We start from the raw sequence: 26,191 nt of genomic DNA on the forward strand, positions 1-26,191 counted from the left end.
GCACCTAGATGATCTTTAAGGTCCCTTCCAGCCTATACGTTTGTATGATTCTATTCAGATGATGGAAAGCTTCTGGCTCAAGTTAATGACAACCATGGAAGAAACAGGCTGGCTTTTTATGTTTTTAATTTTGAACTAAGAAAACACCAGCATCATCCGTTGGGCTGTCAAATGCAAGTATTAGAATAGCATTCCTGAGTTTCACGTCGTTCCATCTCCGATGTTGGACACTCAGTTTCTTCTACAAGTTGCTTTCCAGAAACTCAAGCGCTTGTGGCCAGGACTGGAAGTTTGGAGCCCGGCTGCACCGCTGATGAAGGGCTCTGCTGATGGGGCGCCGAGCCGGGCTGGGGTTGAGCTGGGGCTGGGGCTGGGGTTGAGCTGGGGCTGGGGCTGGGGTTGAGCTGGGGCTGGGGCTGGGGTTGAGCTGGGGCTGGGGCTGGGGTTGAGCTGGGGCTGGGGCTGGGGCTGGGGTTGAGCTGGGGCTGGGGCTGGGGTTGAGCTGGGGCTGGGGCTGGGGCTGGGGCTGGGGCTGGGGTTGAGCCGGGGCTGGGGCTGGGCCGGGACCGGGCCAGACTGGGCGGGCGCTGCCCCCGCTCCGCCCCGCTGCGCTCCCGCTCGCGGCTCTGGCTCCGGGGCTGCAGCAGGCGCGGCAGGAACTCTCCCTGCGCGGCGGCACGGCCAGGTGAGGATGCCGGACCGGACCGGGCCGGGCCGGGCCGAGCGGGGGCGGGTCGGGGGTCCCCGGGCCGCGGCTCTGCCCCGCCGGCGGCGCCTCCGGGGCGGTGTGCGGGGCGATGTGCGGGGCGGCGCCGGCGCTGGGCCCCGCAAGGGGCGGCCCGGGCGGGCTCTGGCCCCGCCAAATTCGCGCTCGCCGCCGCTGTGCTCGCGGAATTGCCGAGCCCGCTGACCGGGGCTGGGCCGGCGTGCATACCTGACTTCGACAGCACTTAATATTACTGCATTTTCCTGTTTCTTCAGCCAGCCTTCCCTCTTCGGGTCTTTTGTATATAGAGAGGCGTCTCGCGCCAGAAGTACCTCTGAATGTTCGCCGCGGAGGTAGCAATAATATTGTTAGAAATCAGAAAGGCCGCAGCAGTGCAGGTGTGCTAGAATCTCCGCTCGACTGCCCTTCCCGGGAAGGGTGGGAGTAGCTGGCTTTCCGAGCTCGCTCCCAGCCGGGGCTGTGACCCGGGACTGTTCACCCTCCTCCTGCTCCCGAGGTCGCACGCGGCAGCTGCTCCCGGCTCTCCCTCCCGCGGGCAGGGCTGTGCACCGGGGCAGCCTGGGTTCCTGCTCCCCTCTTCCCCGGCTCCCCTCCTTCCCGGCTCCCCTCTTCCCCTGCTCCCCTCTTCCCCTGCTCCCCTCTTCCCCTGCTCCCCTCCTTCCCCTGCTCCCCTCCTTCCCCTGCTCCCCTCCTTCCCCTGCTCCCCTCCTTCCCCTGCTCCCCTCTTCCCCGGCTCCCCTCCTTCCCGGCTCCCCTCCTTCCCGGCTCCCCTCTTCCCCTGCTCCCCTCCTTCCCGGCTCCCCTCTTCCCCTGCTCCCCTCCTTCCCGGCTCCCCTCTTCCCCGGCTCCCCTCCTTCCCGGCTCCCCTCCTTCCCGGCTCCCCTCCTTCCCGGCTCCCCTCCTCCCCGGCTCCCCTCCTCCCCGGCTCCCCTCCTCCCCGGCTCCCCTCCTCCCCGGCTCCCCTCCTCCCCGGCTCCCCTCCTCCCCGGCTCCCCTCCTCCCCGGCTCCCCTCCTCCCCGGCTCCCCTCCTCCCCGGCTCCCCTCCTCCCCGGCTCCCCTCCTCCCCGGCTCCCCTCCTCCCCTGCTCCCCTCCTCCCCTGCTCCCCCCTTTCCCTCCCCCGAGCAGGGTTGTGCACCGGTACCCCTGCTCATGGGGACTGACGGCCTCTCACAAGTTCGTGCCTCCAGAGGCCTTCCTGCTTTTTCTTGGAACAGCATTACCCTCACCTCTTCAGAAACTTCGGTCTGGCTCTTGGGTACACAGACAAGACTTGGTTTGTCTCCTGCACCCAAGATGTTTGCCTTGCTGTGCTTTATCCTATTCTTTTGTCAGCTTGAAGATGGGAGGAGTTGATCAGGTTTTTAATTAATCTTGCTCTTGAGTTTCTTCTTTGTGAATGGCCTTTCATCTTACATCTTAACAGCACTTTGCACTAAAAGAACTGTTTGTAACGTTGAAATTTCCTTTCTACTGCGGGAAGGTGTACATGAAACCATACAGTGAAACTTTATGTGTAGTTTGGTGGTGGGGAAAGGGTAGCAATTTAGTGGCTTTCTTATCACATATCTAAAGTTACTGTACTCTGTTTCCCAGTCTTTGCTTAAGATAAGTGGATGGATGTCATATTAATTGTGGTACTAAGATCCTAAGATAGTTCATGTTGTATGGGAAAAAATACAAGCAATGAAATATTTTCCTTAAAAGAAATAAACAGTCTGACTAACTGTTGAGATTATTCTGGTGTATAAGTTTGGTTGTTTATTTTTGATTTCATACACAGTATTTTCAGGTAGTGGTACTGGTTTTTACAAGTACACATAGGCAGCATGTCCAGAAACTTTGTGCAGGTATTTTAGAAGATTTTGTCAAGTTATCTTTGATTACCTAATTTCTGTCAGCAGAATAGATACCTACCTTAAACTTTGACTATCTGTTTTGTCACACACCTGTTTGGGTATTCCCTTTAATCATATAAATGGCATTGAAGGTGTTTAGTTATTAGTTTCTTGTAAAGTAGTCATTTGAAAGAAGAGATACTTCTTGAGCTCAAAAATAATTAGTGGACAATTGGTAACAGTCACCCTCCCCTTGAACAGATAGCCCTTTTTTAGTGTTTTTGTGGTCTTCTGATATGTTACTGCTAGTTTAAAATCTATTAGAATAGGAAGACAAAAGATCTGAATTGATTATCAAATGGTTATTCCTGAGCAGGATGAAAGTGCAGTCGTGGAATGTGTTGTGAAAATGCCCTTCCCTTTCTGTTCCTGTTACTGATAATTTGGGTAAATAATGACTCAGTGACGTTCTGTGGCATCTGTGTTTAAATTTGAGGGTTTTTTGGTGGTTGTCACTAAGGTGACCCAGTCATACAAAGTATGGGAGTTTGAATAGTGGCTGTTGCTGAATGTTTCAGAGTGGCTTGTGTTTTGGTTTTTTTCTGCAGTTTGTAAATCCCTCTGAGAGTTTGTGATCAGCAGGCTTGAGTTCAGGGTACAAACTTTAAATCTCTCCTGGAAAAACAGTGTTGCTGCAGAAGATGGTAAGAAATCTGTATGGTGTGTTGTGACAGTGTACAGTTCCTGACCCATGTGTTCAGTTTGTGTAACCTTGAAAGCATAAGGGTTGCTGCTGGCTGCAACTGGTCTTCTCACCATGTGGCTGCAATTTGGGGTACTTGGGAGTAAGATCCCGCTGTGAGTGAGAACCAACAACTGGATTTCTCTTTCAAGGATAATCTCTACTGTGTATTAAACATTTATAAAACTAAAAGTGTAAGTTTTTGACTCATTTTTGTCACCACTCCATTTCCACCCACCTGCAGGCCATCATCTCTCTTTTGGGAGACGGGGCACACGAATGTTAGTTCTCCACTTTGCTTTTTAAAGAATTTTTTATTTTTTTCAGTTTTATTTAATTATTTTTTCCCTTAATGAAACCCAGTTTCTAGCACCTTTTAGCCTGATTTAGCCATGTCTGGGTATAATTCACTTATTAATGGAAGAAGTTTTGATTAGCTTGCTTGGTTAATTCAGTATATTTTTATTCAAACTGTCAGACATAGGAATTTCATGACAATATCTGAATAAAAAGGCAATTTCTTCTAAAATCTCGCTGGGTAATTGGAGAGAAATGTGTAAAAGGTGGGGATAGCACCGTTGTCTGTCTGGGGGGACCCTTAATGGGAGGAGATTTCCCTATTCTGGGCTGCTCTGGGTAGGATGGGGTCATGTGTCCTCTGTGCCATGCTTTAGCCCACAGGTCCTTGTTGTTTGGGTTTTCTTTTCCTGTGTTTTCTTTATTGCTTGTTTGGTTTGGTGTTTTTGTGGGTTTTGTTTTTGTTTGTTTATTTTGTTTTTGTTTTCCTCTGGTTCTGGCCCTGCCTTTCCAAAGACGTGTGCTTTGTCATTACTCAGAGTTCCAAGTACTCAGACCTCGAAGGTGTGCCTTCACTTTTCAGTGGCCACTTCAGCTGCACTTTACCTTTAGATGCTGCTCTGGCTTATGCTGGCTTTGTACCATGGAGTGGCTGGGTGGTGGAGGATGTGATTGGTAGGCAAATGTGCTGGCAGGGCATAAGGGACCCCTCTTGCTTTTTTGCCTGCTGTGTGCCTGTTGAATTTTTTCATCTTTTCTGGTTGTTCTGCTTGGCATGTCTTATGGAAGTACACAGAGCTGAACCCTGTGAGCAGAGAGACTTGCTTTTCCTCTGGGAGTCTGAAATACACCATTTTGCTCTGTCTTCAACTGTGAAGTCTTAGTTTTGAGACTTGTTCAGTAGAGTTGTGACTTACCTGTAGTGGAATACTGCTGGATACCAGGTATTCTACTTCACCTGAGTGAAGCAGAACGAATTGCTCAGACTGATAGTGTATTAGCATGAGAAGTAAAAGTATGTATGTTAATGTGCTTATCTTAGAGTCTAAAACAGAGCAGCACCACTAGGTTGGCAAAGCAGAAGGATGAAATCTCCTGTTCAGAAGTCAGGAATTTTATGTATGTGCTCATTTTTATATCTGTTGTGGACATTGGTGAAAGATGGATTCCTTCATGTTCAGTAAAATTACTTTCTTACTCATAAAATCAGAAACTTATTTTAATTTCAACACAAATAACTCTGCCAGACCAGATGTTTCCTGGAAAACAGTGTGTGCAAGCACATTTTCATGTGAATGTACTTACTGAGCTGATTTGCTTATCTCTTGTCTATAATTTCTGAGTGTATATCCGTAATAGAAAGCAAAACAGATTTTATTTTTAAACTGATGAGCGAGGAAACATCAGTATTGCAACTCAGGTATAGTGTTGGGTCTGTACTATTGGAATGGAAGATCCTTCTGTGTGTTTCATCTTTCTGCTGCTTCGTTTTGCCTTTCCTTCTGTTCAGTATAAAAATGTATTCCTAATTAACATTAATTATTTAAGGACAAACCACACTAGATTTGCTAGAAAGATCAAAGTCAAACGTGCTTTAGTGAAATCAGCACTTTCTTGCCTGTGTGTTTTTAATAGCTGAAAACAGCAGCAAAGATGCTGATGCTGCCAGAATTGTGTTCTCTCCAAGTGTATTGGCATTTCTTTAACATAGTTTTGTACCTGTGCTTTTAAGCTGCATGGTGAACTCATCTTTCTTCCTTTGAAAAATAGAGTCCTTTTACCTCTGAAAATTTTTAAGCTAAACAGGTAGTCCCATATTTATCCAATAGATAAATTCCAGTGCAAGTTGTTAACTACTGAGAACATGGACTACTTTCTCTATTTCTGACAGCAATAACAAACATACAAATTATTTTATTCAAGTAACACTTGGAATGATGCACTATGTGTTGCAGTGCTATGTTTAGGGTGTTTTCAAGTGTATCAGTAATACTCTTAGAGGAAAGAACAGGATATGAACTGACTTCTTAACAGGTTCCAATATTCCTTTTTTGAAATGTATTATTTTATTCCGGTTATGCAAAGGTAAATCAATTCTCTCATTCTTAGCTGATGTGGTGGTGCTGGTCATCTCCTTTTTCCACCTCTCATTTTTGCTGTTCTGGAGGTCTGCGATTTTTGGTTTTTAGGGATCCAGTGTAAGGCAAGGTGGCTCTGTACTTCTCAGGCTCTCCTCTTAGGATGTCACAGCAAGAGAATAGTCTGTGCAAGATGTGTGTGTTTCTACAGTTCTTGGCTTTCTGTGTGTATCTCTGTATGTGTGTTTTAGTCTACTGCATCTATAGTTTTTGCTTTTGTCTCGGTTTGAGGGAAAAAAAAACCAAAATGTTTTACCCACAAGCAGGGGAGGGGCCTCCTCCACGATAATCACACCACTCTTTATCAAATTTAAGAAAAGGAATTTTAATACAAGAAGGATAACTGCTATATATATATATATGTAAACAGACTAGTGCAACCCACTTCCCCAACACCACAAGAGAAAGAAAAAAAACAAAACAACAACAAAACCCAGTGTCCTAGTTCAGCTGGAGGGACCAGCTAACCCTGTGTGGTGGTGATCAAACCTGTGTATTCCACCCCCTCTATTCATTCCCCAAGGACAATGGGCCATTAGCAGCAGCTGCCCAGGGAGCCATTATCACTTCACACCCAGCCTGAGGGGGGCGGAGCTGCTAATGGGCCATCAACAGCTCAACAACCCCTGGCTCCCAGAGTTAATCAACCATTGTGTGAGTCCCCGCCCAGGGGGAGGGACTGAGAGCTCCCTGAGGGTACATAAGTGGTGGGTAAGAAGACCTCAGGACCTTCTCGTCGGATCTAGAGCAGCAGCAGGACCTCGACAGCAGGAGATCACCGCTCTCGCCCAGACCACAGCCCTCGCCTGCACCAACAGGTTTTTCTTTTCCTTTTGCTCTGGACTTGGGGGAGCCACAGGGGTCTCAGCACAAGGGCAAACAAACCCCCTTGGGTTTGTGCCCCAGGACACTGGGTTATACTGCTGGAGTATTGTGAGTTGAAAGCAATTTCCCTTGTGTATCAGTGTTGTTATTGTAATATTGTTATTAAATTTTAGGTCTGACTTATAATCTCTCTCGTGGTGAGTTCATTTCCCCTGCTGGTTCACCTTCAAACCAGCACATCTTTTGGCGCCCAACGTGGGGCACGAGAGAGAAGTCAGAACTACAATTTCATTTTGTGTATTTGGGTACAGAAACTCCCTGACTACCATGTTGCTTGATGTATTCATGTGGATGGTGTATCTGGGCCTGTTCATATTTCGACACATGGGGAACCATGTGCCTGTTTTGATGCTCTCTTTAATACCAGGGAGAAGGATCAAAATTGCTTTATTAATATACTATGTTTATGTTGTCATAACATCAGAAGCAATGAATTTCATTGTGAATGTATATTCAGTCTGGTCTGCCTGTCCTGGTTTGGGTTGTTACCTCTGGGGTCTCATTAAAAATAGCACCCAGACTGTGGGGAAAACAGGCGGAGATGGTTACTTCCACCTTTTCACCTCTGCTACAACAATCATTGAAAATATTGAGCTTCCTTTTGATGTTAGGGACAGCATAATCCTGCTGTTAGTGTTGCTTTGTCTCCTCTGTACTGTATACACCATGTTTAGGGTCAGAACTGGGCTCTCTAAGGAGACTTGCTGGAGGCCTACCCTGGGAGTGGATGATGTTGAGTGGCACGGGAAGTGGGAAGATATGGGCCAGTATTTGGAGACCTTCTCTCCTCAAATGATCTGGAAATTCACCCCGGAACAACTGCAGGACCCTGCCAAAATGCTAAGCTATGTGAAAGGAAGATGCTCTGGTAGTCCCAGAGATGTGCAGCTCACAGCAACCTGCTGGGCCCTGGCCACTGCCTACCGCACACTGCTTGGTGTGGTACAGCATCATCAGGAGGAGGAGAAAAGGAGCAAATCCACAGGCGCCATGTCCACCCAGACCATGACTGAGCCAGAGAGGAAGAGAGATACATCAACTAGCGCCATGTCCACCCAGACCATGACTGAGCCAGAGAGGAAGAGAGATACATCAACTAGCGCCATGTCCACCCAGACCATGACTGAGCCAGAGAGGAAGAGAGATACATCAACCAGCACCATGTCCACACAAACCATGGAGGAGCCAGAAGGACAACAGAAACCGATAGCAGTTGCCCCTGTCCAGAAAAGAAAATCAAAGACCAAATCAGTTCGTATAGTGCATGACGAGGAAGAGTCAGGACCTTCATCTCAAGCAGAAGAAATGGAGCCAGAAATAATCACCCGGTCCCTATCCCTGGGAGAGCTGCGTGAGCTCCGGAGAGAGTTCACACGACAGGCAAATGAGTCCATCTTGACCTGGCTACTTCGAATCTGGGATGCTGCAGCCAATGATACAATTCTAGATGGGAGTGAGGCAAGGCAGCTGGGATCCCTGTCTCGAGATGTTGTCATTGATCAGGGCATTGGAAAGAGACAGGAAACTCTCAGCCTCTGGCGGCGACTGTTGTCAAGCGTGAGGGAGAGATATCTCTGTAAGGAGGACCTCCACGTACAGCAAGGACAGTGGAACACGATGGAACAAGGTATCCGGTGCTTAAGGGAATTAGCCGTACTGGAGATAATCTTTTCAGAGGATGAGAGATTCCCTAAAAGTCCAGATGGTGTCCAGTGCACATCCCAGATGTGGTTAAAATTTGCACGACTTGGGCCAGAAATGTATTCTCGCTACCTTGCAACATTGCAGTGGAGAGAGGGAGAAGACAAGGTGGGTGCACTGGTCAGCAAACTCAGGATTTATGAAGACACTGTCACTGCTCCATTACGAGCCCATGTCTCAGCTGTGGAAACAAAACTGGCTGAACTGGAAGAGAAGATTAAGGAAGGACTCTTCCATATCTCTCCAGAACAAACAAGAGTCTCCGCCATCAGAAGCAGGCGTCTTCCAGCTAAGGAGAAAGGGTACACTCCACGCGGCAATCTGTGGTTTTACCTCCATGAGCATGGAGAAGATATGAGGAAGTGGGATGGGAAACCCACCTCTTCCTTAGCAGCTCGGGTACGTGAATTGCAAAGAGGCACAACTAACACAGGGAATTCTTCAAGGTTGAAGGCTGCTCCGGTCTCTCGTGGGCAAGGCTCCAGACAGTATAGGAATGATGATGTTATGCCCGATCCTCTTGAAGGAACCTCCCGGTCATATTCACAGGGAGAGCGCAGTGAATACCATGACCAGAACTAGGGGGGCCCTGCCTCTAGCCAGGTAGAGGAGAGGGACAATCGGGTTTATTGGACTGTGTGGATTCGGTGGCCTGGCTCATCAGACCCACAGAAATACAAAGCTTTAGTGGACACTGGCGCACAATGCACGTTGATGCCATCAGGATACGTCGGGGCAGAATCCATCTCTATTTCTGGGGTAACAGGGGGATCCCAACAGCTGACTGTACTGGAAGCTGAAGTCAGCTTGACTGGGAAGGAATGGCATAGACACCCCATTGTGACTGGTCCAGAAGCCCCATGTATCCTTGGCATAGACTACCTGAGGAATGGATATTTCAAAGACCCAAAGGGACTGCGTTGGGCCTTTGGCATAGCTGCTGTGGAGACAGAGGAAATCAGACAGCTGAGCACCTTGCCTGGCCTCTCAGAGGACCCTTCTGCTGTAGGACTGCTGAAAGTTGAAGAACAATTGGTACCGCTGGCCACAGCCACAGTGCACCGTCGGCAATACCGCACTGACCGAGACTCTGTGACCCCCATACACAAGATGATTCGTGAGCTGGAGAGCCAAGGGGTGGTCAGCAAGACTCACTCACCCTTTAATAGCCCCATATGGCCAGTACGAAAGTCCAGTGGAGAGTGGAGGCTGACGGTGGATTACCGTGGTCTCAATGAGGTCACACCCCCCCTGAGTGCCGCTGTGCCGGACATGCTGGAGCTTCAGTATGAGCTGGAGTCCAAGGCAGCCAAGTGGTATGCCACCATCGACATTGCCAATGCCTTTTTCTCCATTCCGTTGGCAGCAGAGTGCAGGCCGCAGTTTGCTTTCACCTGGAAGGGGGTGCAGTACACCTGGAATCGACTGCCCCAGGGGTGGAAACACAGTCCCACCATTTGCCATGGACTGATCCAGACTGCATTGGAAAAGGGTGAGGCTCCAGAACATCTACAGTACATCGATGACATCATTGTATGGGGGAACACAGCAGGGGAGGTTTATGAGAAAGGAAAGAAGATAATCCAGATTCTCCTAAGAGCTGGTTTTGCCATTAAACGAAGTAAGGTCAAGGGACCTGCTCAGGAAATTCAGTTCCTAGGAGTGAAGTGGCAAGACGGGCGTCGTCAGATTCCAACAGAGGTGATCAACAAAATAGCAGCTATGTCCCCACCGACCAGCAAGAAGGAAACTCAGGCTTTCCTAGGCGCCGTGGGCTTTTGGAGGATGCATATCCCTGAGTACAGTCAGATTGTAAGCCCTCTCTACCTTGTGACACGGAAGAAAAATGATTTCCAGTGGGGCCCTGAACAACAACAAGCCTTTGAGCAGATTAAACAGGAGATTACCCATGCAGTAGCCCTTGGGCCAGTCAGGACAGGACAGGATGTGAAGAATGTGCTCTACACTGCAGCCGGGGAGAATGGCCCATCCTGGAGCCTCTGGCAGAAAGTACCTGGGGAGACTCGAGGACGACCGCTGGGATTCTGGAGCCGGGGATACAAAGGATCTGAGGCCAGCTACACCCCAACTGAGAAAGAGATCCTGGCAGCGTATGAAGGAGTTCGAGCTGCCTCAGAAGTGATTGGCACTGAGGCACAGCTCATCCTGGCACCCCGACTACCAGTGTTGGGCTGGATGTTCAAAGGAAAAGCTCCTTCTACCCATCACGCCACTGATGCCACATGGAGTAAGTGGATCGCTCTGATCACGCAGCGAACCCGGATAGGGAATCCTAATCGCCCTGGGATTTTGGAAATCATCACCAACTGGCCGGAAGGTGAGAGTTTCGGATTGTCCTCTGAAGAAGAAGAGGAGCAGGTGACACGAGCTGAGGAGGCCCCACCATATAACCAGCTACCAGAAGAGGAGAAGCGATATGCTCTCTTCACAGATGGCTCCTGCCGCATTGTAGGGACAAGCCGGAAATGGAAAGCAGCTGTATGGAGTCCTACACGTCGAGTTGCAGAAGCGACTGAAGGACAAGGTGGATCAAGTCAGGTTGCAGAGCTGAAAGCTGTTCAGCTGGCTTTGGATATCGCCGAACGAGAGAAGTGGCCAAGACTCTACCTTTACACTGACTCGTGGATGGTGGCCAATGCTCTGTGGGGATGGCTGGAGCGCTGGAGAAAGGCCGGCTGGCAGCGCAAAGGGAAACCCATCTGGGCGGCTGAGATGTGGCAGGACATCGCTGCCCGGGTAGAGAAGCTGAGTGTGAAGGTCCGTCACGTAGATGCTCATGTACCCAAGAGCCGGGCTAATGAGGAGCATCGTAACAACGAGCAGGTGGATCGAGCTGCCAGGATTGAAGTCTCTCAGGTAGATCTGGATTGGCAGCATAAAGGTGAATTGTTTCTAGCCCGATGGGCCCATGATGCTTCTGGTCATCAAGGCAGAGATGCAACATACAGATGGGCTCGTGACCGAGGGGTGGATCTAACCATGGACAGTGTCTCACAGGTTATCCATGACTGTGACACATGTGCTGCCATCAAGCAGGCCAAGCGGGTGAAGCCTCTATGGTATGGTGGACGGTGGTCGAAATACAGGTATGGGGAAGCCTGGCAAGTTGACTACATCACACTTCCCCAAACACGCCAAAGCAAGCGCTATGTGCTGACCATGGTAGAGGCAACCACTGGATGGCTGGAGACATACCCCGTATCTCACGCCACTGCCCGGAATACCATCCTGGGCCTTGAGAAACAAGTCCTGTGGAGACACGGCACACCAGAAAGAATAGAGTCTGACAACGGCACCCACTTCAAGAACAGCCTCATAGACACCTGGGCCAGAGAGCACGGCATTGAGTGGGTGTATCATATCCCCTACCATGCTCCAGCTGCCGGGAAAGTTGAGCGATGTAATGGACTGCTGAAAACAACCTTGAAGGCGTTGGGTGGGGGAACTTTCAAACACTGGGAGCTGCATTTGGCAAAGGCCACCTGGTTGGTCAACACCCGGGGCTCCATCAATCGAGCTGGCCCTGCCCAATCAGAACTCTTGAATACTGTAGATGGAGATAAAGTCCCTGTGGTCCATATGAGAGGTATGTTAGGAAAGACTGTTTGGGTTAGTCCCACCTCAAACAAAGGCAAACCCATCCGAGGGATTGTCTTTGCTCAAGGACCTGGTTGCACTTGGTGGGTAATGCAAAAAGATGGAGAAACACGTTGTGTACCACAAGGGGACCTAATTTTGAGCGAGAAGAGTTTGTAATGTTTCATTGTATACATGTGTATATATATATGTATAGGTAAAAACGGGGTTAATTTGGGAATGACTAGATGGAGTGGAATAAGGGGTGGATAATGTCCTAGTTCAGCTGGAGGGACCAGCTAACCCTGTGTGGTGGTGATCAAACCTGTGTATTCCACCCCCTCTATTCATTCCCCAAGGACAGTGGGCCATTAGCAGCAGCTGCCCAGGGAGCCATTATCACTTCACACCCAGCCTGAGGGGGGCGGAGCTGCTAATGGGCCATCAACAGCTCAACAACCCCTGGCTCCCAGAGTTAATCAACCATTGTGTGAGTCCCCGCCCAGGGGGAGGGACTGAGAGCTCCCTGAGGGTACATAAGTGGTGGGTAAGAAGACCTCAGGACCTTCTCGTCGGATCTAGAGCAGCAGCAGGACCTCGACAGCAGGAGATCACCGCTCTCGCCCAGACCACAGCCCTCGCCTGCACCAACAGGTTTTTCTTTTCCTTTTGCTCTGGACTTGGGGGAGCCACAGGGGTCTCAGCACAAGGGCAAACAAACCCCCTTGGGTTTGTGCCCCAGGACACTGGGTTATACTGCTGGAGTATTGTGAGTTGAAAGCAATTTCCCTTGTGTATCAGTGTTGTTATTGTAATATTGTTATTAAATTTTAGGTCTGACTTATAATCTCTCTCGTGGTGAGTTCATTTCCCCTGCTGGTTCACCTTCAAACCAGCACACCCAGCAGGTTTTCCTCCGGGAGGAAAGGTTATACTCAAGTGTCCATGTCACAGCCCGGCTGGCTGCAGAGTGAGTTTCAGTCCCTCTCCAGCGAAACAGACGAGCAGTGAGCTTTCAGATGGACTCAGTCTCTTCCCCCTGTGTTCCCCGTCCAAGAAGCAGAAAGGTACGAGCAACCAGCAGCAAATCCAAGGCAGCAGCAGCAGCAGCGCAGCACGAAAAGTAGTCCGGGGTAGGCAGCAGCGAGACAGCCAGGAAAACCCCAGCAGTAACCAGCAGGGCAGCTGCCTCCTTGGAGCCCCCACTCCCCCGTTCCGCCGAGCCAAGACTGGGGAGAATATCCAAAAAAACCCAAAAGAGACAAACCTGCCCCCACCCCAGTTAACTGCTTCTTTTGTTAACCGCTGGCCTGGGCAGTTAAGTGGCAGGGGAGAGAATTTACATAATAATCCCAAACTACAACAGCTTTACAAAAAATAAAAAGTTGTTCCTCCCTATGCTTTGCTTTCTATTGTTGACCTTACTTCAGCTGTATGTGGCCCTGTGTGTGCCCACTGGAGCTGTGCTGCTCGTGTCTGTTAGTTCTTTAACTGAGTTTTCCTTAGGCAAGAAAATAAAGTCTTGTGTGTCAGATTTGTGCAGCTATGCATGCTTTTTTTGGATGTGGGGTGTGTTTGTGTGTGTATACAGAGAGGCAACATTTTCAGAAAGCTGCATTTTGCACTTACAACTCTCTTTACAGTCTATCTCCAAATACAACTTCACAGACTTGTCAAATGAACGCAGAGATTTCAAACTTTTGTGAGTCTGTCAATATTGTGCACTCCCTGCTGAGAAAAGAGAAGATAGATTGTATCTTGAATGGGAGAGGAATTTTCCAGGGGATCCACATGCATGCTTGGGTATAGGTGGACTTGTGAAGGACTTAAGTGGAAAAGTAAAATCAGCATTTCTAGTTTCTGGCATCACATTCTTCCTTTGTTTTTACAGTGTATGTCCACATGTAAAGCCTCTGAGAATCGCTGCCATTTAGTAACTTCTAAAACATTGCGACCTGTGCATTGCACCTTTAGGGAAGAAGTTGGTTTACTTAAGAGCATCACTTTGAGAGACTCTACAATATATTAATAGTAAATGTACCCATTTTATATTAAAGTAGCGCCTTGTGATGCATCTGTATTTGCTGCGTGTCTGATCTTCTGTGCTCAGTTTTGCTGGCTTTTGTCTGCTGGAGTACAGAAAGAAAAAAGTTAATCTTGGTTTACAAGGGAGCAAATTGCACCTGAGATAGCCAGTGGAGTTTGAGGGTTCACTGAGCTAGGTGCCATTATGCTTATTAAGACCAGATTTTACCATGTCATGAAATTAATATAGTCTGTCAGAATACAGAGAATTGCAATTGCCCTTTGCCCCTTCTTATCTTTTAAGATGGGATGTTTCATAGAAATAATGTAGCTTTCAATAGAAACCAGTAGTAGCATTGCTCATTTATTAAACTGGTTATTTATTTTTATTAAGTTTATTTATTTTCTGTTAGGAGTAGAGAAAGCAGCTGAGCATCAAAACAGAGAACACTTAATGCAATTTAGCATTGAAATCAATTCAGCATCTCCTAATGTGTTAATTTATTTGTTTTTATTTTTAGATTATCCTTAAAATAATCTAGTTCAATCTGACTTATTTATTTACAAGCTAGGAACTAAGAAGTTGCAATAGTGTTATCAGATGAAATAAGTTGAAACTGCAAATTATTCCTCAAACAGTGAGACTAAGTTCATTTTCTCACTAAGTAAGGTAAGAAGGAATATATCCTCTATCTATAGATGAGTGTTGTCTAATTAGCTATTTGAGTGGAATATACAGTAAAAGAATGTCTGGTTTCTTCTGTTTATTGCAGATTTTCATTATATTGTTAGGCTTATTCAAGACAAGCCCCTCAGGACCATGTTAAGCTTTATGTGCAGGCTAATAGTGCATGATGGCCTTTCTTTGTCTTTCAGGTGGAAATACCCAGGCAGAATACCTTCCTTGCTGTGTATATGCCCATCAGCTGAAAGCTGTTGCGTTATTGCTAAGAAAGTTTCATTATGTGTATAAAATTGCTGCAGTGGAAGATGTAACATAAAGTGTCCTTTGTAATTGACAGGTTTCCACACTGTTGTGGTCCTTTGGATTTGTTTGTTTTCATGAAATGGTAGGGCTAGGAAGCAGCTGCCGAGGGATGAAGTCTCCACCACTCCTCATGGCTGCACTCGTGGTGTGCATCATTGTTTTGGGTTTCAATTACTGGATTGCAAGTTCTCGCAGCATGGATCTGCAGGTAACTTTCCTTTTGCTCTGCATGTCACTTTGTACTTTTGTGTTAATAAACATAGTTCACAAGAAGGATGATTCCCTTGCATTTGGCAAGCCAGGAGCTTCAGCTTGTTTTAGGACCTTTCACAAATATGGCAGTAGGAGATAGAGATTGTAGCATGAGTGCCTGTTTGTAGGTGAGAGGGACAAAAACTGGAAGACCTGCATGTATGTTACGTCTGCTCACACAAAGCATTCTTGAAACAGCTGTCTTGTGCTATTTCAGTTTAAAGATGTGGTAAATGCCATCCCCTGATTTTTCCTCTTAACTGTATGTTGAGACTGGTGCTCCATTTTTATTCCAAATGAGCATTTGCAATTTGCTCATCTGTCATGGTTTCACCCAGCTGGTTAACCAAGCCCCTCACAGCCACTTGCTCGATCCTCCACCAGCAGGATCAGGGAGAGAATTGGAAGGGTATAAGCCAGAGAACTCATGGGTTGAGATTGATGCCGTGAGTGACTTCCCCCAGTGCAGGACTCTGAGCCACGTTAGTGTAGGGTAAGATAAAAAGTAAAGGTCCTTTAATATCACAGGGCCTACAGCCCACAGGAATACAGGATGACAGGCATGTGTGTCAGTTCTTGTTTCCATGGCTTTTATAATAAGATCCCCCCAATCATTGCTTTACACATTTCTCAGTCCAGCCCCAGTCCCACCCCTGGAATTGGGTCTGGGGTCGTCAAGACCCTCTGTCTTCATCAGCTCCTCTTCCTCAGGCACACAAAGGTCTCTTGGAGTTCATCCAGTTCTGACTTCTGGGTCACTCTGACCTGTGTTTATGTTTCATTCTGTAGGCCTTCTGATATCCTTCAACTCTACCTTGGAAAGGAGTCTAAACAAGATTAATTAACTAAAGGAATTTGAGCTCCCTGTTCTGGGACAGGGGTAGTGATAGAAAGGCATTAAACTTAAACTGTTAGAAATATTAACCCTCTAAAAATCTACAACTACCGTGTTCCTAAAATCTACAAAATGTGAAAATCAGAACAAAAACCCCTTTGGCATCAAGATAAAGACAGTTTAATAGGGAAAGTAAAATTCACACATGCAAGAGAAGCAAAACAAGGAATTTGTTCCTTGCTTCCCATGGGCAGACAAGTGTTGAGCCATCCCTAGGAGAGCAGGGACTCATCACACGTAACGGTCACTTGGGAAGTGAACACCGTCCTTCCCCATATCCCTACTCTTCCTTCTTCTTTCCCCCAGCTTTATATACTGAACATGACACCAATGGTCTGGAATATTGCTTTAGTAATTTGGGGTCACGTGTCCTGGCTGTGTCTCCTCCCAGCCTCACATGTACCCCCAACTTCCTTACCAGCATGGCTGTATGAAAAGCAGGAAAGGCCTTGGCTTTGTGTAAGCCCTGCTTGGCAATAAAAAAACCATCAATCCAACCCTGTGTTCAGTGCAAATCCAAAACATAGCCCCATACTAGCCACTGTGAAGAACATTAACTCTATCCCAGAGAAACCCAGCACACTCACCTCTCTAGATTTGTTTTCTTACATGACCAATAAAATTGTATGTATGCTTTCCCACCAAGTACAAGGAAACCTATGTGTTTCATTGTCTAAAAGTCTGTATTTCTGCTACTTAGTAATCTTTCTGAATGTGGACACACAGCTCATGTGGAGTAATCACCTTGTCTGCTATTTTTCTAATGGTAACTATAGTTTTTATGGCTGTTGAGCTTGGCTTGTAATTCTTCCTCGAGCATATATTCTGAAGCAGGGTATGTGAATCAAATTTCTGGTTTGTGACAATCTGTGCAGGATGGTTCCTTTTTTTTCTTCCTTCATTTTTAACAAGCAAACCTAAAATCTAACAACCTGGAGAACGTGGCTGATGAGAGCTCCTCCCATATTTTCCCAGTGAATTTGTATCCTCTTTGTAACTGAGCCAAATTTTAGTACTCAGTTGACAGCTGAAGGAATTAAACTCCTCTTTCACCTTGGAGTGGGCACTATTCAAACAGGACACTTGTTTCTGGACATGTGATTAAGTATATCTTGGCTTTCCATTGTTATGGATTCGGAAACCCTGGTCATTCCTTGCTTTGCCTGTAGTTAGTGGCCTCAGGATGGTGGCTACCAGCAGGTAGTGAGTCAGTACTGCTGAAGCTTTGCCATGAGGCAGCTGATAGTGAAAAAATATGCCACCATCCTAGTTAATCTTGGTCTCAAATAACCTGGTGGCATAAGGTCCTCTTTGATGTTACTGATGCACTGCACTGTCCTGTATGTTTCTCACAAAGTTAGCCTGAAAATCATTTCACTTCTATGTAGTCATGCACTCTGAATGAAATAAAACCATAGCTGAAGGCACAGAAGCTTCTAAAGCACTCTACCAACCCATTTGTTTGTTGGGAAGGCTTTGCAGCTAATATGACTGACATGGAATAAGTGCTTTTCTTTACTCTTCCATGTAAACTGGAAGTTTTTGTCCTTTCTCCTGTCCCTTCTCCTGTTTTCTGTGTCAGAGAAGCATGGTCTAGATAGGCCACAATATGGAACACACTGTGGTGTAAAATGATTTGGTCCATTTTCTTGGAGTCTTGGAACGTGCACAGTATCTATTATATCTAGTTTTTATTCCATCTGGAATTGTCAGACTCTTTTATTGGGTAGATTCTGGTGGTATCCTCACCCTCCCGCATGTTTGTGTACTCCTGGTTGCTGAAGAACAATTTTAACCCAAAATGTTTAGAAACAGTGTCCTGCATGACTAAATTGGTACTTAAAAAATAGAAGGAGGGAAGAAAAGAAGCTGTGATAATGTCAGACTTTATTTCTCCGTTTATGTTTCTGTGTTTGGATGTGCAGTATGTGATGCTGTTGAATTTTCTTCTGATTGTCACTGCTCTTTGAGCGGTCAAGAAGAGCGATGATTTTCTGTTTATAAATTGGGTGTTTCTCAGACATGTCTTTTGCCTAGTAGTCATAGGTCACTTGTTCATGTAACAGTTGGGCAGTGTTGTCCTCCCTCTGGTCTTTCCTAGGTCTTCCAGGTAAACAGATTGATTTGAGATGAGTTTTCACTCTGAATTGGTTTACAATCAACACTGGGAAGTGTAGAGATGTCAGAATTTTATGGGTTAAATTGAGAAAGTTGTTTGACCTTCTATTTCAGAAGGATTGTAGACTGTAGTCTTTTTTTGTTTCAGGTGGGATTTTTTTTTTAAGCTCAAGTACTGAGGCAGCTTTTCATTTTTATCTTTAACTGAAATTTTGACAAAATCTGCTGTATTGTTAATTTATGTAAAATTGGGAAATGTGTCTGTGTGTGTGACAAGTATCCCTGGCTGCATTGTTAGATCTGTGAAATTTGCTATTCCTTGAGTATACTGGAGAAGAGACTGGCAAGGGAGAAGAATTTCTATTTGCTTTGGCTAATGTACTTTTCCTCAGGGTCGAGTCATGGATCTGGAAGGCAAAGTTCGGAGGGCGGCAGCAGAGAGGAGTGCTGTGGAGCTCAAAAAGAATGAATTCCAAGGGGAGCTGGAGAAACAGCAACAGCAGATTGAGAAAATTCAGTCCTTACACAGCTTTCAGATGGAAAATGCCAACAGAGTACATCAAGAAGAGAAGGTAGTGCTTTTTCTAGCCACAGTTTTCTATGAGACTGGTTTACCAAGGATGCTCCCTGCAACAGAAAATGTTTTCCATGTGTTCCAGCTGATGGCCATACAGTCAGTGTTGGTGTGGCAAAACATTTATGTGTCATTGTATGGTATTTGGAAAATGGACATTGAATGTACGTTACAGCATTTGTTGTATAATATATTAAATACTGGATGCTGCAAGTAACACCACTTCTGACTAAAACCCCTTCCCACTGTGTACGTCATTGTTACCAGCCTTGGATTGGCCCCTGGCTCTCCTTCCTGCATACTAGTGTTTTAAAAATTTAAGAAAAGGGGAAGATGCACCAGGAAGTGTATTTGTATTCCCAAATATATTTGTAAGCATAAATGGCTGATGTTTATTTCTAAATGCATCTAAATTTTGTGGCACCTTGGCCTACTGCCTCCAAAACTCAATAGTGCTGGGAAGGCCTGAGCTTAGACTTTCATAGCAGTACTCCTGACAGTGCACCATTGCCAGAGGGGTGGAAGTCCTTTCCGAAGAATGTGAACATAGCTTCTTAACTAGCAGTGTGTACATTTGCTGCTGCATACCTTGCAAACTGTTTTGTTGTGTCCTTTCCTCATTGCTTATACTACTTTGAATGTGGTTGTTAGTCATTAATATCACTTTGCTTTCTGCTAGCAGAAATATTTAGTTGAGAGTATTCAATTGCTTCTTCTGTAGAGTCTTTTGACTGAAGTTTATAGAGATCAGCCTTCCAAGACTATTAAATTCAACATGCTGAATGGGCACAACACATGATCATAATAGGTGCTCTTCAGGTAGTCAGTTCACCATGGGAATGGTTTGCTGCTCAAAACTTGTGGTGCTTGAGCTAAATACCACCAGAATAATCTTTGAAGGATTTAGAGGAAGAAATGTTGAGTTAAAATGGAAGGTGGGATATGCACATCAGTCATATATATCTTTATTTTGAAATAGTTTTTACCAAAAGTCTTCAAGGAAATAGTAAACCAATTCTTTTTACCTCTTTTGAGGCAAACATGTTTCTTTGACAATTCCTCTCTCCTCTTTCGGTTCAGTCTTTGCATATACTTTAAAATAGATGAGGTGTAGTTTGTCTATTTATTTTTAATGCATGTATTTATTTAAAAGATATGCCAGGATAGCCAGGCAGCATTCAAGTAAGTATTTGATCTTGTTCTCACTTCTACCTCCTAATAGTATGTATTGGTACTGATTGCTGTGGTGGTTTCTTGCATTCTGGTGGTTTCTATTCAAAATTTGTTCTTGTTGCAGCATGTGAACAAATATCCTGCATGGGTGCTGTTTGTTTTCCAACTCTGATTTAAGAGTAGGGAAAGTTGCTTTACTGGGAACCCGTGCATTTGTCAGAAGATGCAGTTAGCCTAGTTTGCATGGATTCATCCACTGTATTTAGGAATGCCTCTGATATGGCGGCAGGGAAGAGAAAGCTTATTTGTCCTTGTAACAGCATTTATCTGAAGAAGCTGTCTAGGGTCAGAGGTTATTCCACAGAGGCATGTGGAATGTAAGAAGAGACTGTTTCTGATTGCTTTTCTGTATCTATATCTAACTACAGCCATGCCACCCTGATGCCCGATCTCATCTGATTGCTCAGCTGTGGCAGATGAACCTCAGGAGTTAAAGGGTGGGGCCAGTTCTGTGCACGCTGAGCCTCACCTAAAATCCACTGCTCAGGCTGGAAGGGCACACCCACGTGGGGAGAGCCCTGCCCAAATCTTCATTCATGAAGCCTGACCATGATGATGATGATCTGTGTGTGAATGTCTGTTGTATACTTATGTCTTATATCCAGGCAGATATCCTTGTTTTCAGCTCCATGGATTCCAGTGGAATCTGGAGTTTCTGGGAGACAAGTAATGAATTCACTCTTTCTCAAATGGGAAGCTTTCTCCTTGAACTGAACTTTATTTACTGCCTGAGAATTAGCAGCAAGTATTTACCTATTCAGGAAGAATGAGTGCAGATCGAGATCCTGAGTCACTCAACTAATTTTACAAGTAGTACAAACTGTTTAACTATCTAGAGAGATCTTTGAGTCATAAATTAGATTTTCTTTAGTTCCTGTTGTTCTTAAAGAAAAATGAAAATGTTTTCAGCAGATGTATAGGAATGAATGGGCTATCTCAAACCCTCTGTGTTTTCAGGGAGAAATTGTGGTTTTTTTGGTTATAGAAGAAATTTATATGTCAGCAAACTTTCACTTTGGACTTCTTAGCAAAAGCAACTATCAAGTAACTTTTGAGACCCACCTTAATTGCAGTCCATCTTTGCGTATTGTGTCTTAGAGAATAATTATGCCACTGATGTAGTTTCATACCAAACTGATACACTAGTGTGCTGTTTTAAAGGTGAACCATCAGGGGAAATGAACTCACCACGAGAGAGATTATAAGTCAGAGCTAAAATTTAATAATAATATTACAATAACAACACTAACACAAAAGGGAAATTGCTTTCAACTCACAAAACCCCAGCAGTATAACCCAGTGTCCTGGGGCACAAACCCAAGGGGGTTTGTTTGCCCTTGTGCTGAGACCCCTGTGGTTCCCCCAAGTCCAGAGCAAAAGGAAAAGAAAAACCTGTTGATGCAGGCGAGGGCTGTGGTGTGGGTGAGAGCGGGGATCTCCTCCTGTCAAGGTCCTGCTGCTCCTCTGGATCCGACGAGAGGTTCCCGAGGTCTTCTTGCCCACCACTTATGTACCCTCAGGGAGCACCCAGTCCCTCCCCCTGGGCGGGGACTCACACAATGGGTGATTAACTCTGGGAGCCAGGGGGTGTTGAACTGTTGATGGCCCATTGGCAGCTCCGCCCCCTCAGGCTGGGTGTGAAGGTGATAATGGCTCCCTGGGCAGCTGCTGCTAATGGCCCATTGACCTTGGGGAATGAACAGAGGGGGTAGAATACACAGCTTTGATCACCCCCACACAGGGTTAGCTGGTCCCTCCTGCTGAACTAGGACAACTAGTAAGATACTTGACCTGTTAAAGTCATTGTCGGTGGCAATGTGGTAATCACTTCGAGTTACATCTGCCTTCTTCATAGTAGAACTGTCTCTGGGCTACTTAAAGGGTTAGGACATGGAAAGTACAATGTAGTCTGAGCCTGAAATACCCTGTGGGCTCACCTTTCACCGAGGCAATGTAATTCTGGAAAACTGCAGTTGTAATTATTCTCTTAGGTCTGAGTGTGTATAAAACACTACTGTCACCAGTCTGATTTAAAAAAAGCCTGCTTGAATTTTTAAGGATAGTATGATTTAGAAAATGGCTTCTGGAAATCAATACAGAAATAGGATGAAGATATCAAGAAATCTTACACTAATACTTGGTAGCAACAGATGAGGAGTCAGGAATGCAAAAGGGCTGTTTCTAATCTGTAAACAATTTTCTAAAGAACAATGTTCTCTGTCATTATTCAGGACTCGTAGCTTCTGGGTTGTACTCAGCCACAGCTGTCCCTTTGAAGGGCGTATCAGGACAACAATATGTGTAATATCTCTTACCTTTAACTGAAAGAACATGCTTTTGCAGCTGGCAATTTTCATTGGAGTTACGTAATTCTTCCCCAATCCACATCTTGTTTTACTGAGGAGAGGGGCCAAGCTTTGTGTGTTGCATGTGAAGCATGTCACTGTCTAGTTGCTCAGTGTTTTTTAATACAGGCACGGCTGCTGTCCCCTCCCTCTGTGAAAATTGAAATTCCCAGCACAGTCTTCAGAAACAAAATACCTTTTGGTATGCGAGGAGTTGACTCCACTCAAAAGCAATTGCAGTAGTCAGCAGAGAGTGAGAAGAAAGCCTTCTGTGAAAAGGAAAAGGTGCCTGTGTGTTCTGGTTTTTGATTTTTTTTTTCAAACCAAACAATGTTGTATATTCTGGTTTTGGAAACGCTTTGAGGAAAGGAAGCACTGCCTCATGTTCCATACTTGCCATAGCATGATCTTATTAAATTAGCAAGAGAAATCAGTCTTCTTACTCAAAACTGGTACAGCAGAAGTCTAGAAGACCACGTCTGTTCAAAATATATCTTCACATGCTGAGGGGAAGGAAAAGGGTAGTCTGAGACTTACTGCACTGTAGGCACCCTTAGATTGGGATTTTACAGTATGTGTAGATTAAGAGTTAACTCCTGGAATGTTTCTACCTCTTTATAGCAAAATAAATGGACTAAAAGAAACACAGAAATTACCTTAGCTGTATGTGTGCACGTTTTAGATTGAGATTCTCATAAGATTTTGTTTTGCTTCCACTGCTTACTATTTGGGTTTTAGTTAAATATAACAATATCATGGAAGTCCTGTAGCTGCACAGGCTTATTTTCTCCAATTCACTTATGTCTTGGTTTGAGATAAGCAACTGCCAACCCTCCCAAGCACAGAGAGAAAAGCCTCCCTCCTAACACCAGGGAAAGGGAGGAAAAGAGAGGGGAAAGAAAAAAAACACTTCAAACCACGTTTATACTAAAACTACATATATTTTTACAGAAAGGAAGAGACAATTAGAAGAGAGTACAAATATACACTCACACAAGTCTGCAACACAGAACAAATTCCTCACTTCTTAACGGACACACAAACTTTACTGTCTTAACTACACATTACTTAAGAAGAAGCTTATTCCCCAGGGAGACAAACCCAAGCAGAAAGGAGAGACCCAGAACAACACATTTTACTTTCCTGAGGTACCCTGTGAGCCAGTGGTGGGCCTGGTCCTCTCCATCCCCCCTGGGACAGCATCATGTGTCCTCCCAAGAGGAGGCTGAGAAGCGACTGCCTTAACCACTCCCACACTGGTTCCTGCTTCCCTGGAGATGATGTCATAATGTGGTATGGAATACAAAGTTACTGGCTAGAAGAGGTCAGCTGTTAGCTCAGCCCAGCTCAAGTCAGCTGACAGCTTCGGCCTAGTCCAAACTCCAGAGCCCAAATCTAGGCCCACCTCGGTGAACCCATAGCAACTTACTATAAATTTAATTTCTTATTTGTATGTGTTAACTTCTGCTCTCTTCTACTGAGAGTGTAAGAGATTGTTAACTTTGCAGTTTTGGTGGTTTCACAGTTTTGAAGGCTGAACTGTAGTGTGTAATGGTGGACATGTCTTTGGTGACAAAAAAGAGAGTTTAGAGTGCTTTCAGCATAGAATGTGAAACGAAATTGAGTCTCTGACCTTTGCCAGGACCACTCTTTGGGGATTGAGCTGGTTTTTTGCATTTGGTTTTCTGTTCATTGAGTGGGTCGTTAATTTGTTTGTGTGGCTTTTTGTTTGTTTGGGATTTTTGTTGTTGCTTTGGTGGGATTTTTTGTTTATTGAAGATGAGAAAAAGTCTGCAGTTTTTGAATGGAATTCAAGTAATTTATATGAACAATGTGTCCTCCATTTTGGGCTGGAAATTTGTTTTAAGGCTTGCTTTAATTGATGTCCCTCCACTGAAGTATATGTGAATGTGCAGCACACAGATTAACCTAAAAGATAAATACTTCTTGGGAATCTTATTTATGAACTTTTCCCCCACATACTAATATATAGTTAGCCATTCATTTCATGGCCTAGAATGAAAAAGCCTTTTTGTGGGTAGTTTTCATGGTTTAACCCCAGCTGGCAACTGAATAGCATGCAGCCACTTCTTCAGTCCCCATGTCCCACTCAATTTTTGAAGAAAACTCATCGGTTGAGATAGGGACAGTTTAGTAACTGAATCAAAATAAAGTAACATTAGTAGTGGAAAGGAGAAAGGAATAAAACTCAAGAGAAACAAGAGATGCACAATACAGTTGCTCAGCACCAGCTGACCAATGTCCAGCCCATCCCTGAGCAGCGATCAGTGGCTCCCAGCCAGCTCCCCCTGGCTTATATACTGGGCACGACATTCTGTGGTGCAGAATATCCCTTTGACAAGTTTGGGTCAGCTGTGCTCCCTCATGACTTCTTGTACACCTGCTGACTGGCAGAGCATGGTGTCCTGGTTCAGCAGGAGGGACCAGCTAACCCTGTGTGGGGGTGATCAAAGCTGTGTATTCTACCCCCTCTATTCATTCCCCAAGGTCAATGGACCATTAGCAGCAGCTGCCCAGGGAGCCATTATCACCTTCACACCCAGCCTGAGGGGGGCGGAGCTGCTAATGGGCCATCAACAGTTCAACACCCCCTGGCTCCCAGAGTTAATCACCCATTGTGTGAGTCCCCGCCCAGGGGGAGGGACTGGGTGCTCCCTGAGGGTACATAAGTGGTGGGTAAGAAGACCTCGGGAACTTCTCATTGGATCCAGAGAAGCAGCAGGACCTTGACAGGAGGAGATCACCGCTCTCGCCCAGACCACAGCCCTCGCCTACACCAACAGGTTTTTCATTTCCTTTTGCTCTGGACTTGGGGGAACCACAGAGGTCTCAGCACAAGGGCAAACAAACCCCCTTGGGTTTGTGCCCCAGGACACTGGGTTATACTGCTGGGGTTTTGTGAGTTGAAAGCAATTTCCCTTGTGTGTCAGTGTTGTTATTGTAATATTATTATTAAATTTTAGGTCTGACTTATAATCTCTCTCGTGGTGAGTTCATTTCCCCTGCTGGTTCACCTTTAAACCAGCACACATGGGAAACTGGAAAGTCCTTGTCTTAGGATAAGCACTACTTGGGAACAACTGAAACGTCAGTGTGTTATAACGTTATTCTCCGGCTAATGCCAGCATGGTGCTGGGCAGGAGAGGGAGCATGCAAGACAGAACTGCTCTTTTCCTTTGCAGTAAGGACTTAAATCATTTTGAGCTAGTCATGCCCTGCTTCTCCATGATGAATTATAAATGCCTGTTTCTGCCTGTATAAATCTTACCCTCCTATCTTGTTTTATTCCCAGCTGGTTTTGTTCTTAGCAGCGAATTTACTGATCTGTGGCTCATCTTTGTCTCCTTTGTGCTATATTTGTAAATGCAAAGCCCCTTTTTTCTTAGGTGTTAGTTTTTAAATCAGTGCTCATCAAGGCCCCTCATCAAGGTCTTTGCTGTTTTAATTCCTTTTCCTGTTGCAGTATCTGATTGTGCTTCCATATACAGCACCTACAGTCAGTATTAGAAAGCATATATGTCAGTTCAGTGTTCTTGGGTTAGTTTGAGTCATGATTATAGCAAATGCTGAGTATAGTAATTCCTCCAAAAATATGTTTATGGAGAATTCTGTGTAAGGCATTAATCGGATCAAATGTATGTGTGTGGTTCAGACTATGTGCTCAAAACGTAGGCTTTAAAATTATTTATCTCAAAGCTTCCTCGCATCTCTATTGTATTTAGGTTTTTTTTAAACAGTAACTTTGTGTTTCTGTTAAAGGTTCAAACAAAAGTAGGGGGCGGCTGGGGAGAAATATTTCTCCCCCTCCCAACATAA

General features: G+C 45.5%; 1 protein-coding gene across 3 annotated transcripts in view; it reads left to right on the forward strand.

The window, feature by feature from the left end:
- The first annotated feature begins 634 nt into the window (after positions 1–634).
- Positions 635–26,191, forward strand: part of GOLM1 (golgi membrane protein 1) — a 50,786-nt gene continuing 25,229 nt past the window's right edge. Inside the window, exons 1-3 of one of the 3 annotated variants that reach the window (XM_071581518.1) lie at positions 635–685; positions 14,972–15,145; positions 18,595–18,774. In XM_071581518.1, coding sequence (XP_071437619.1) covers positions 15,017–15,145; positions 18,595–18,774 — 309 coding nt within the window. In that variant the 5' untranslated portion in view covers positions 635–685; positions 14,972–15,016. Of the gene's footprint in view, positions 686–1,025; positions 1,105–2,030; positions 2,087–14,971; positions 15,146–18,594; positions 18,775–26,191 lie in introns of those variants that run through there. The other 2 variants (XM_071581516.1, XM_071581517.1) reach the window with 2 other exon arrangements.

The sequence above is a fragment of the Pithys albifrons genome, chromosome Z (assembly GCF_047495875.1).
Source record: "Pithys albifrons albifrons isolate INPA30051 chromosome Z, PitAlb_v1, whole genome shotgun sequence".
In the NCBI taxonomy this organism is placed as follows: domain Eukaryota; kingdom Metazoa; phylum Chordata; class Aves; order Passeriformes; family Thamnophilidae; genus Pithys; species Pithys albifrons.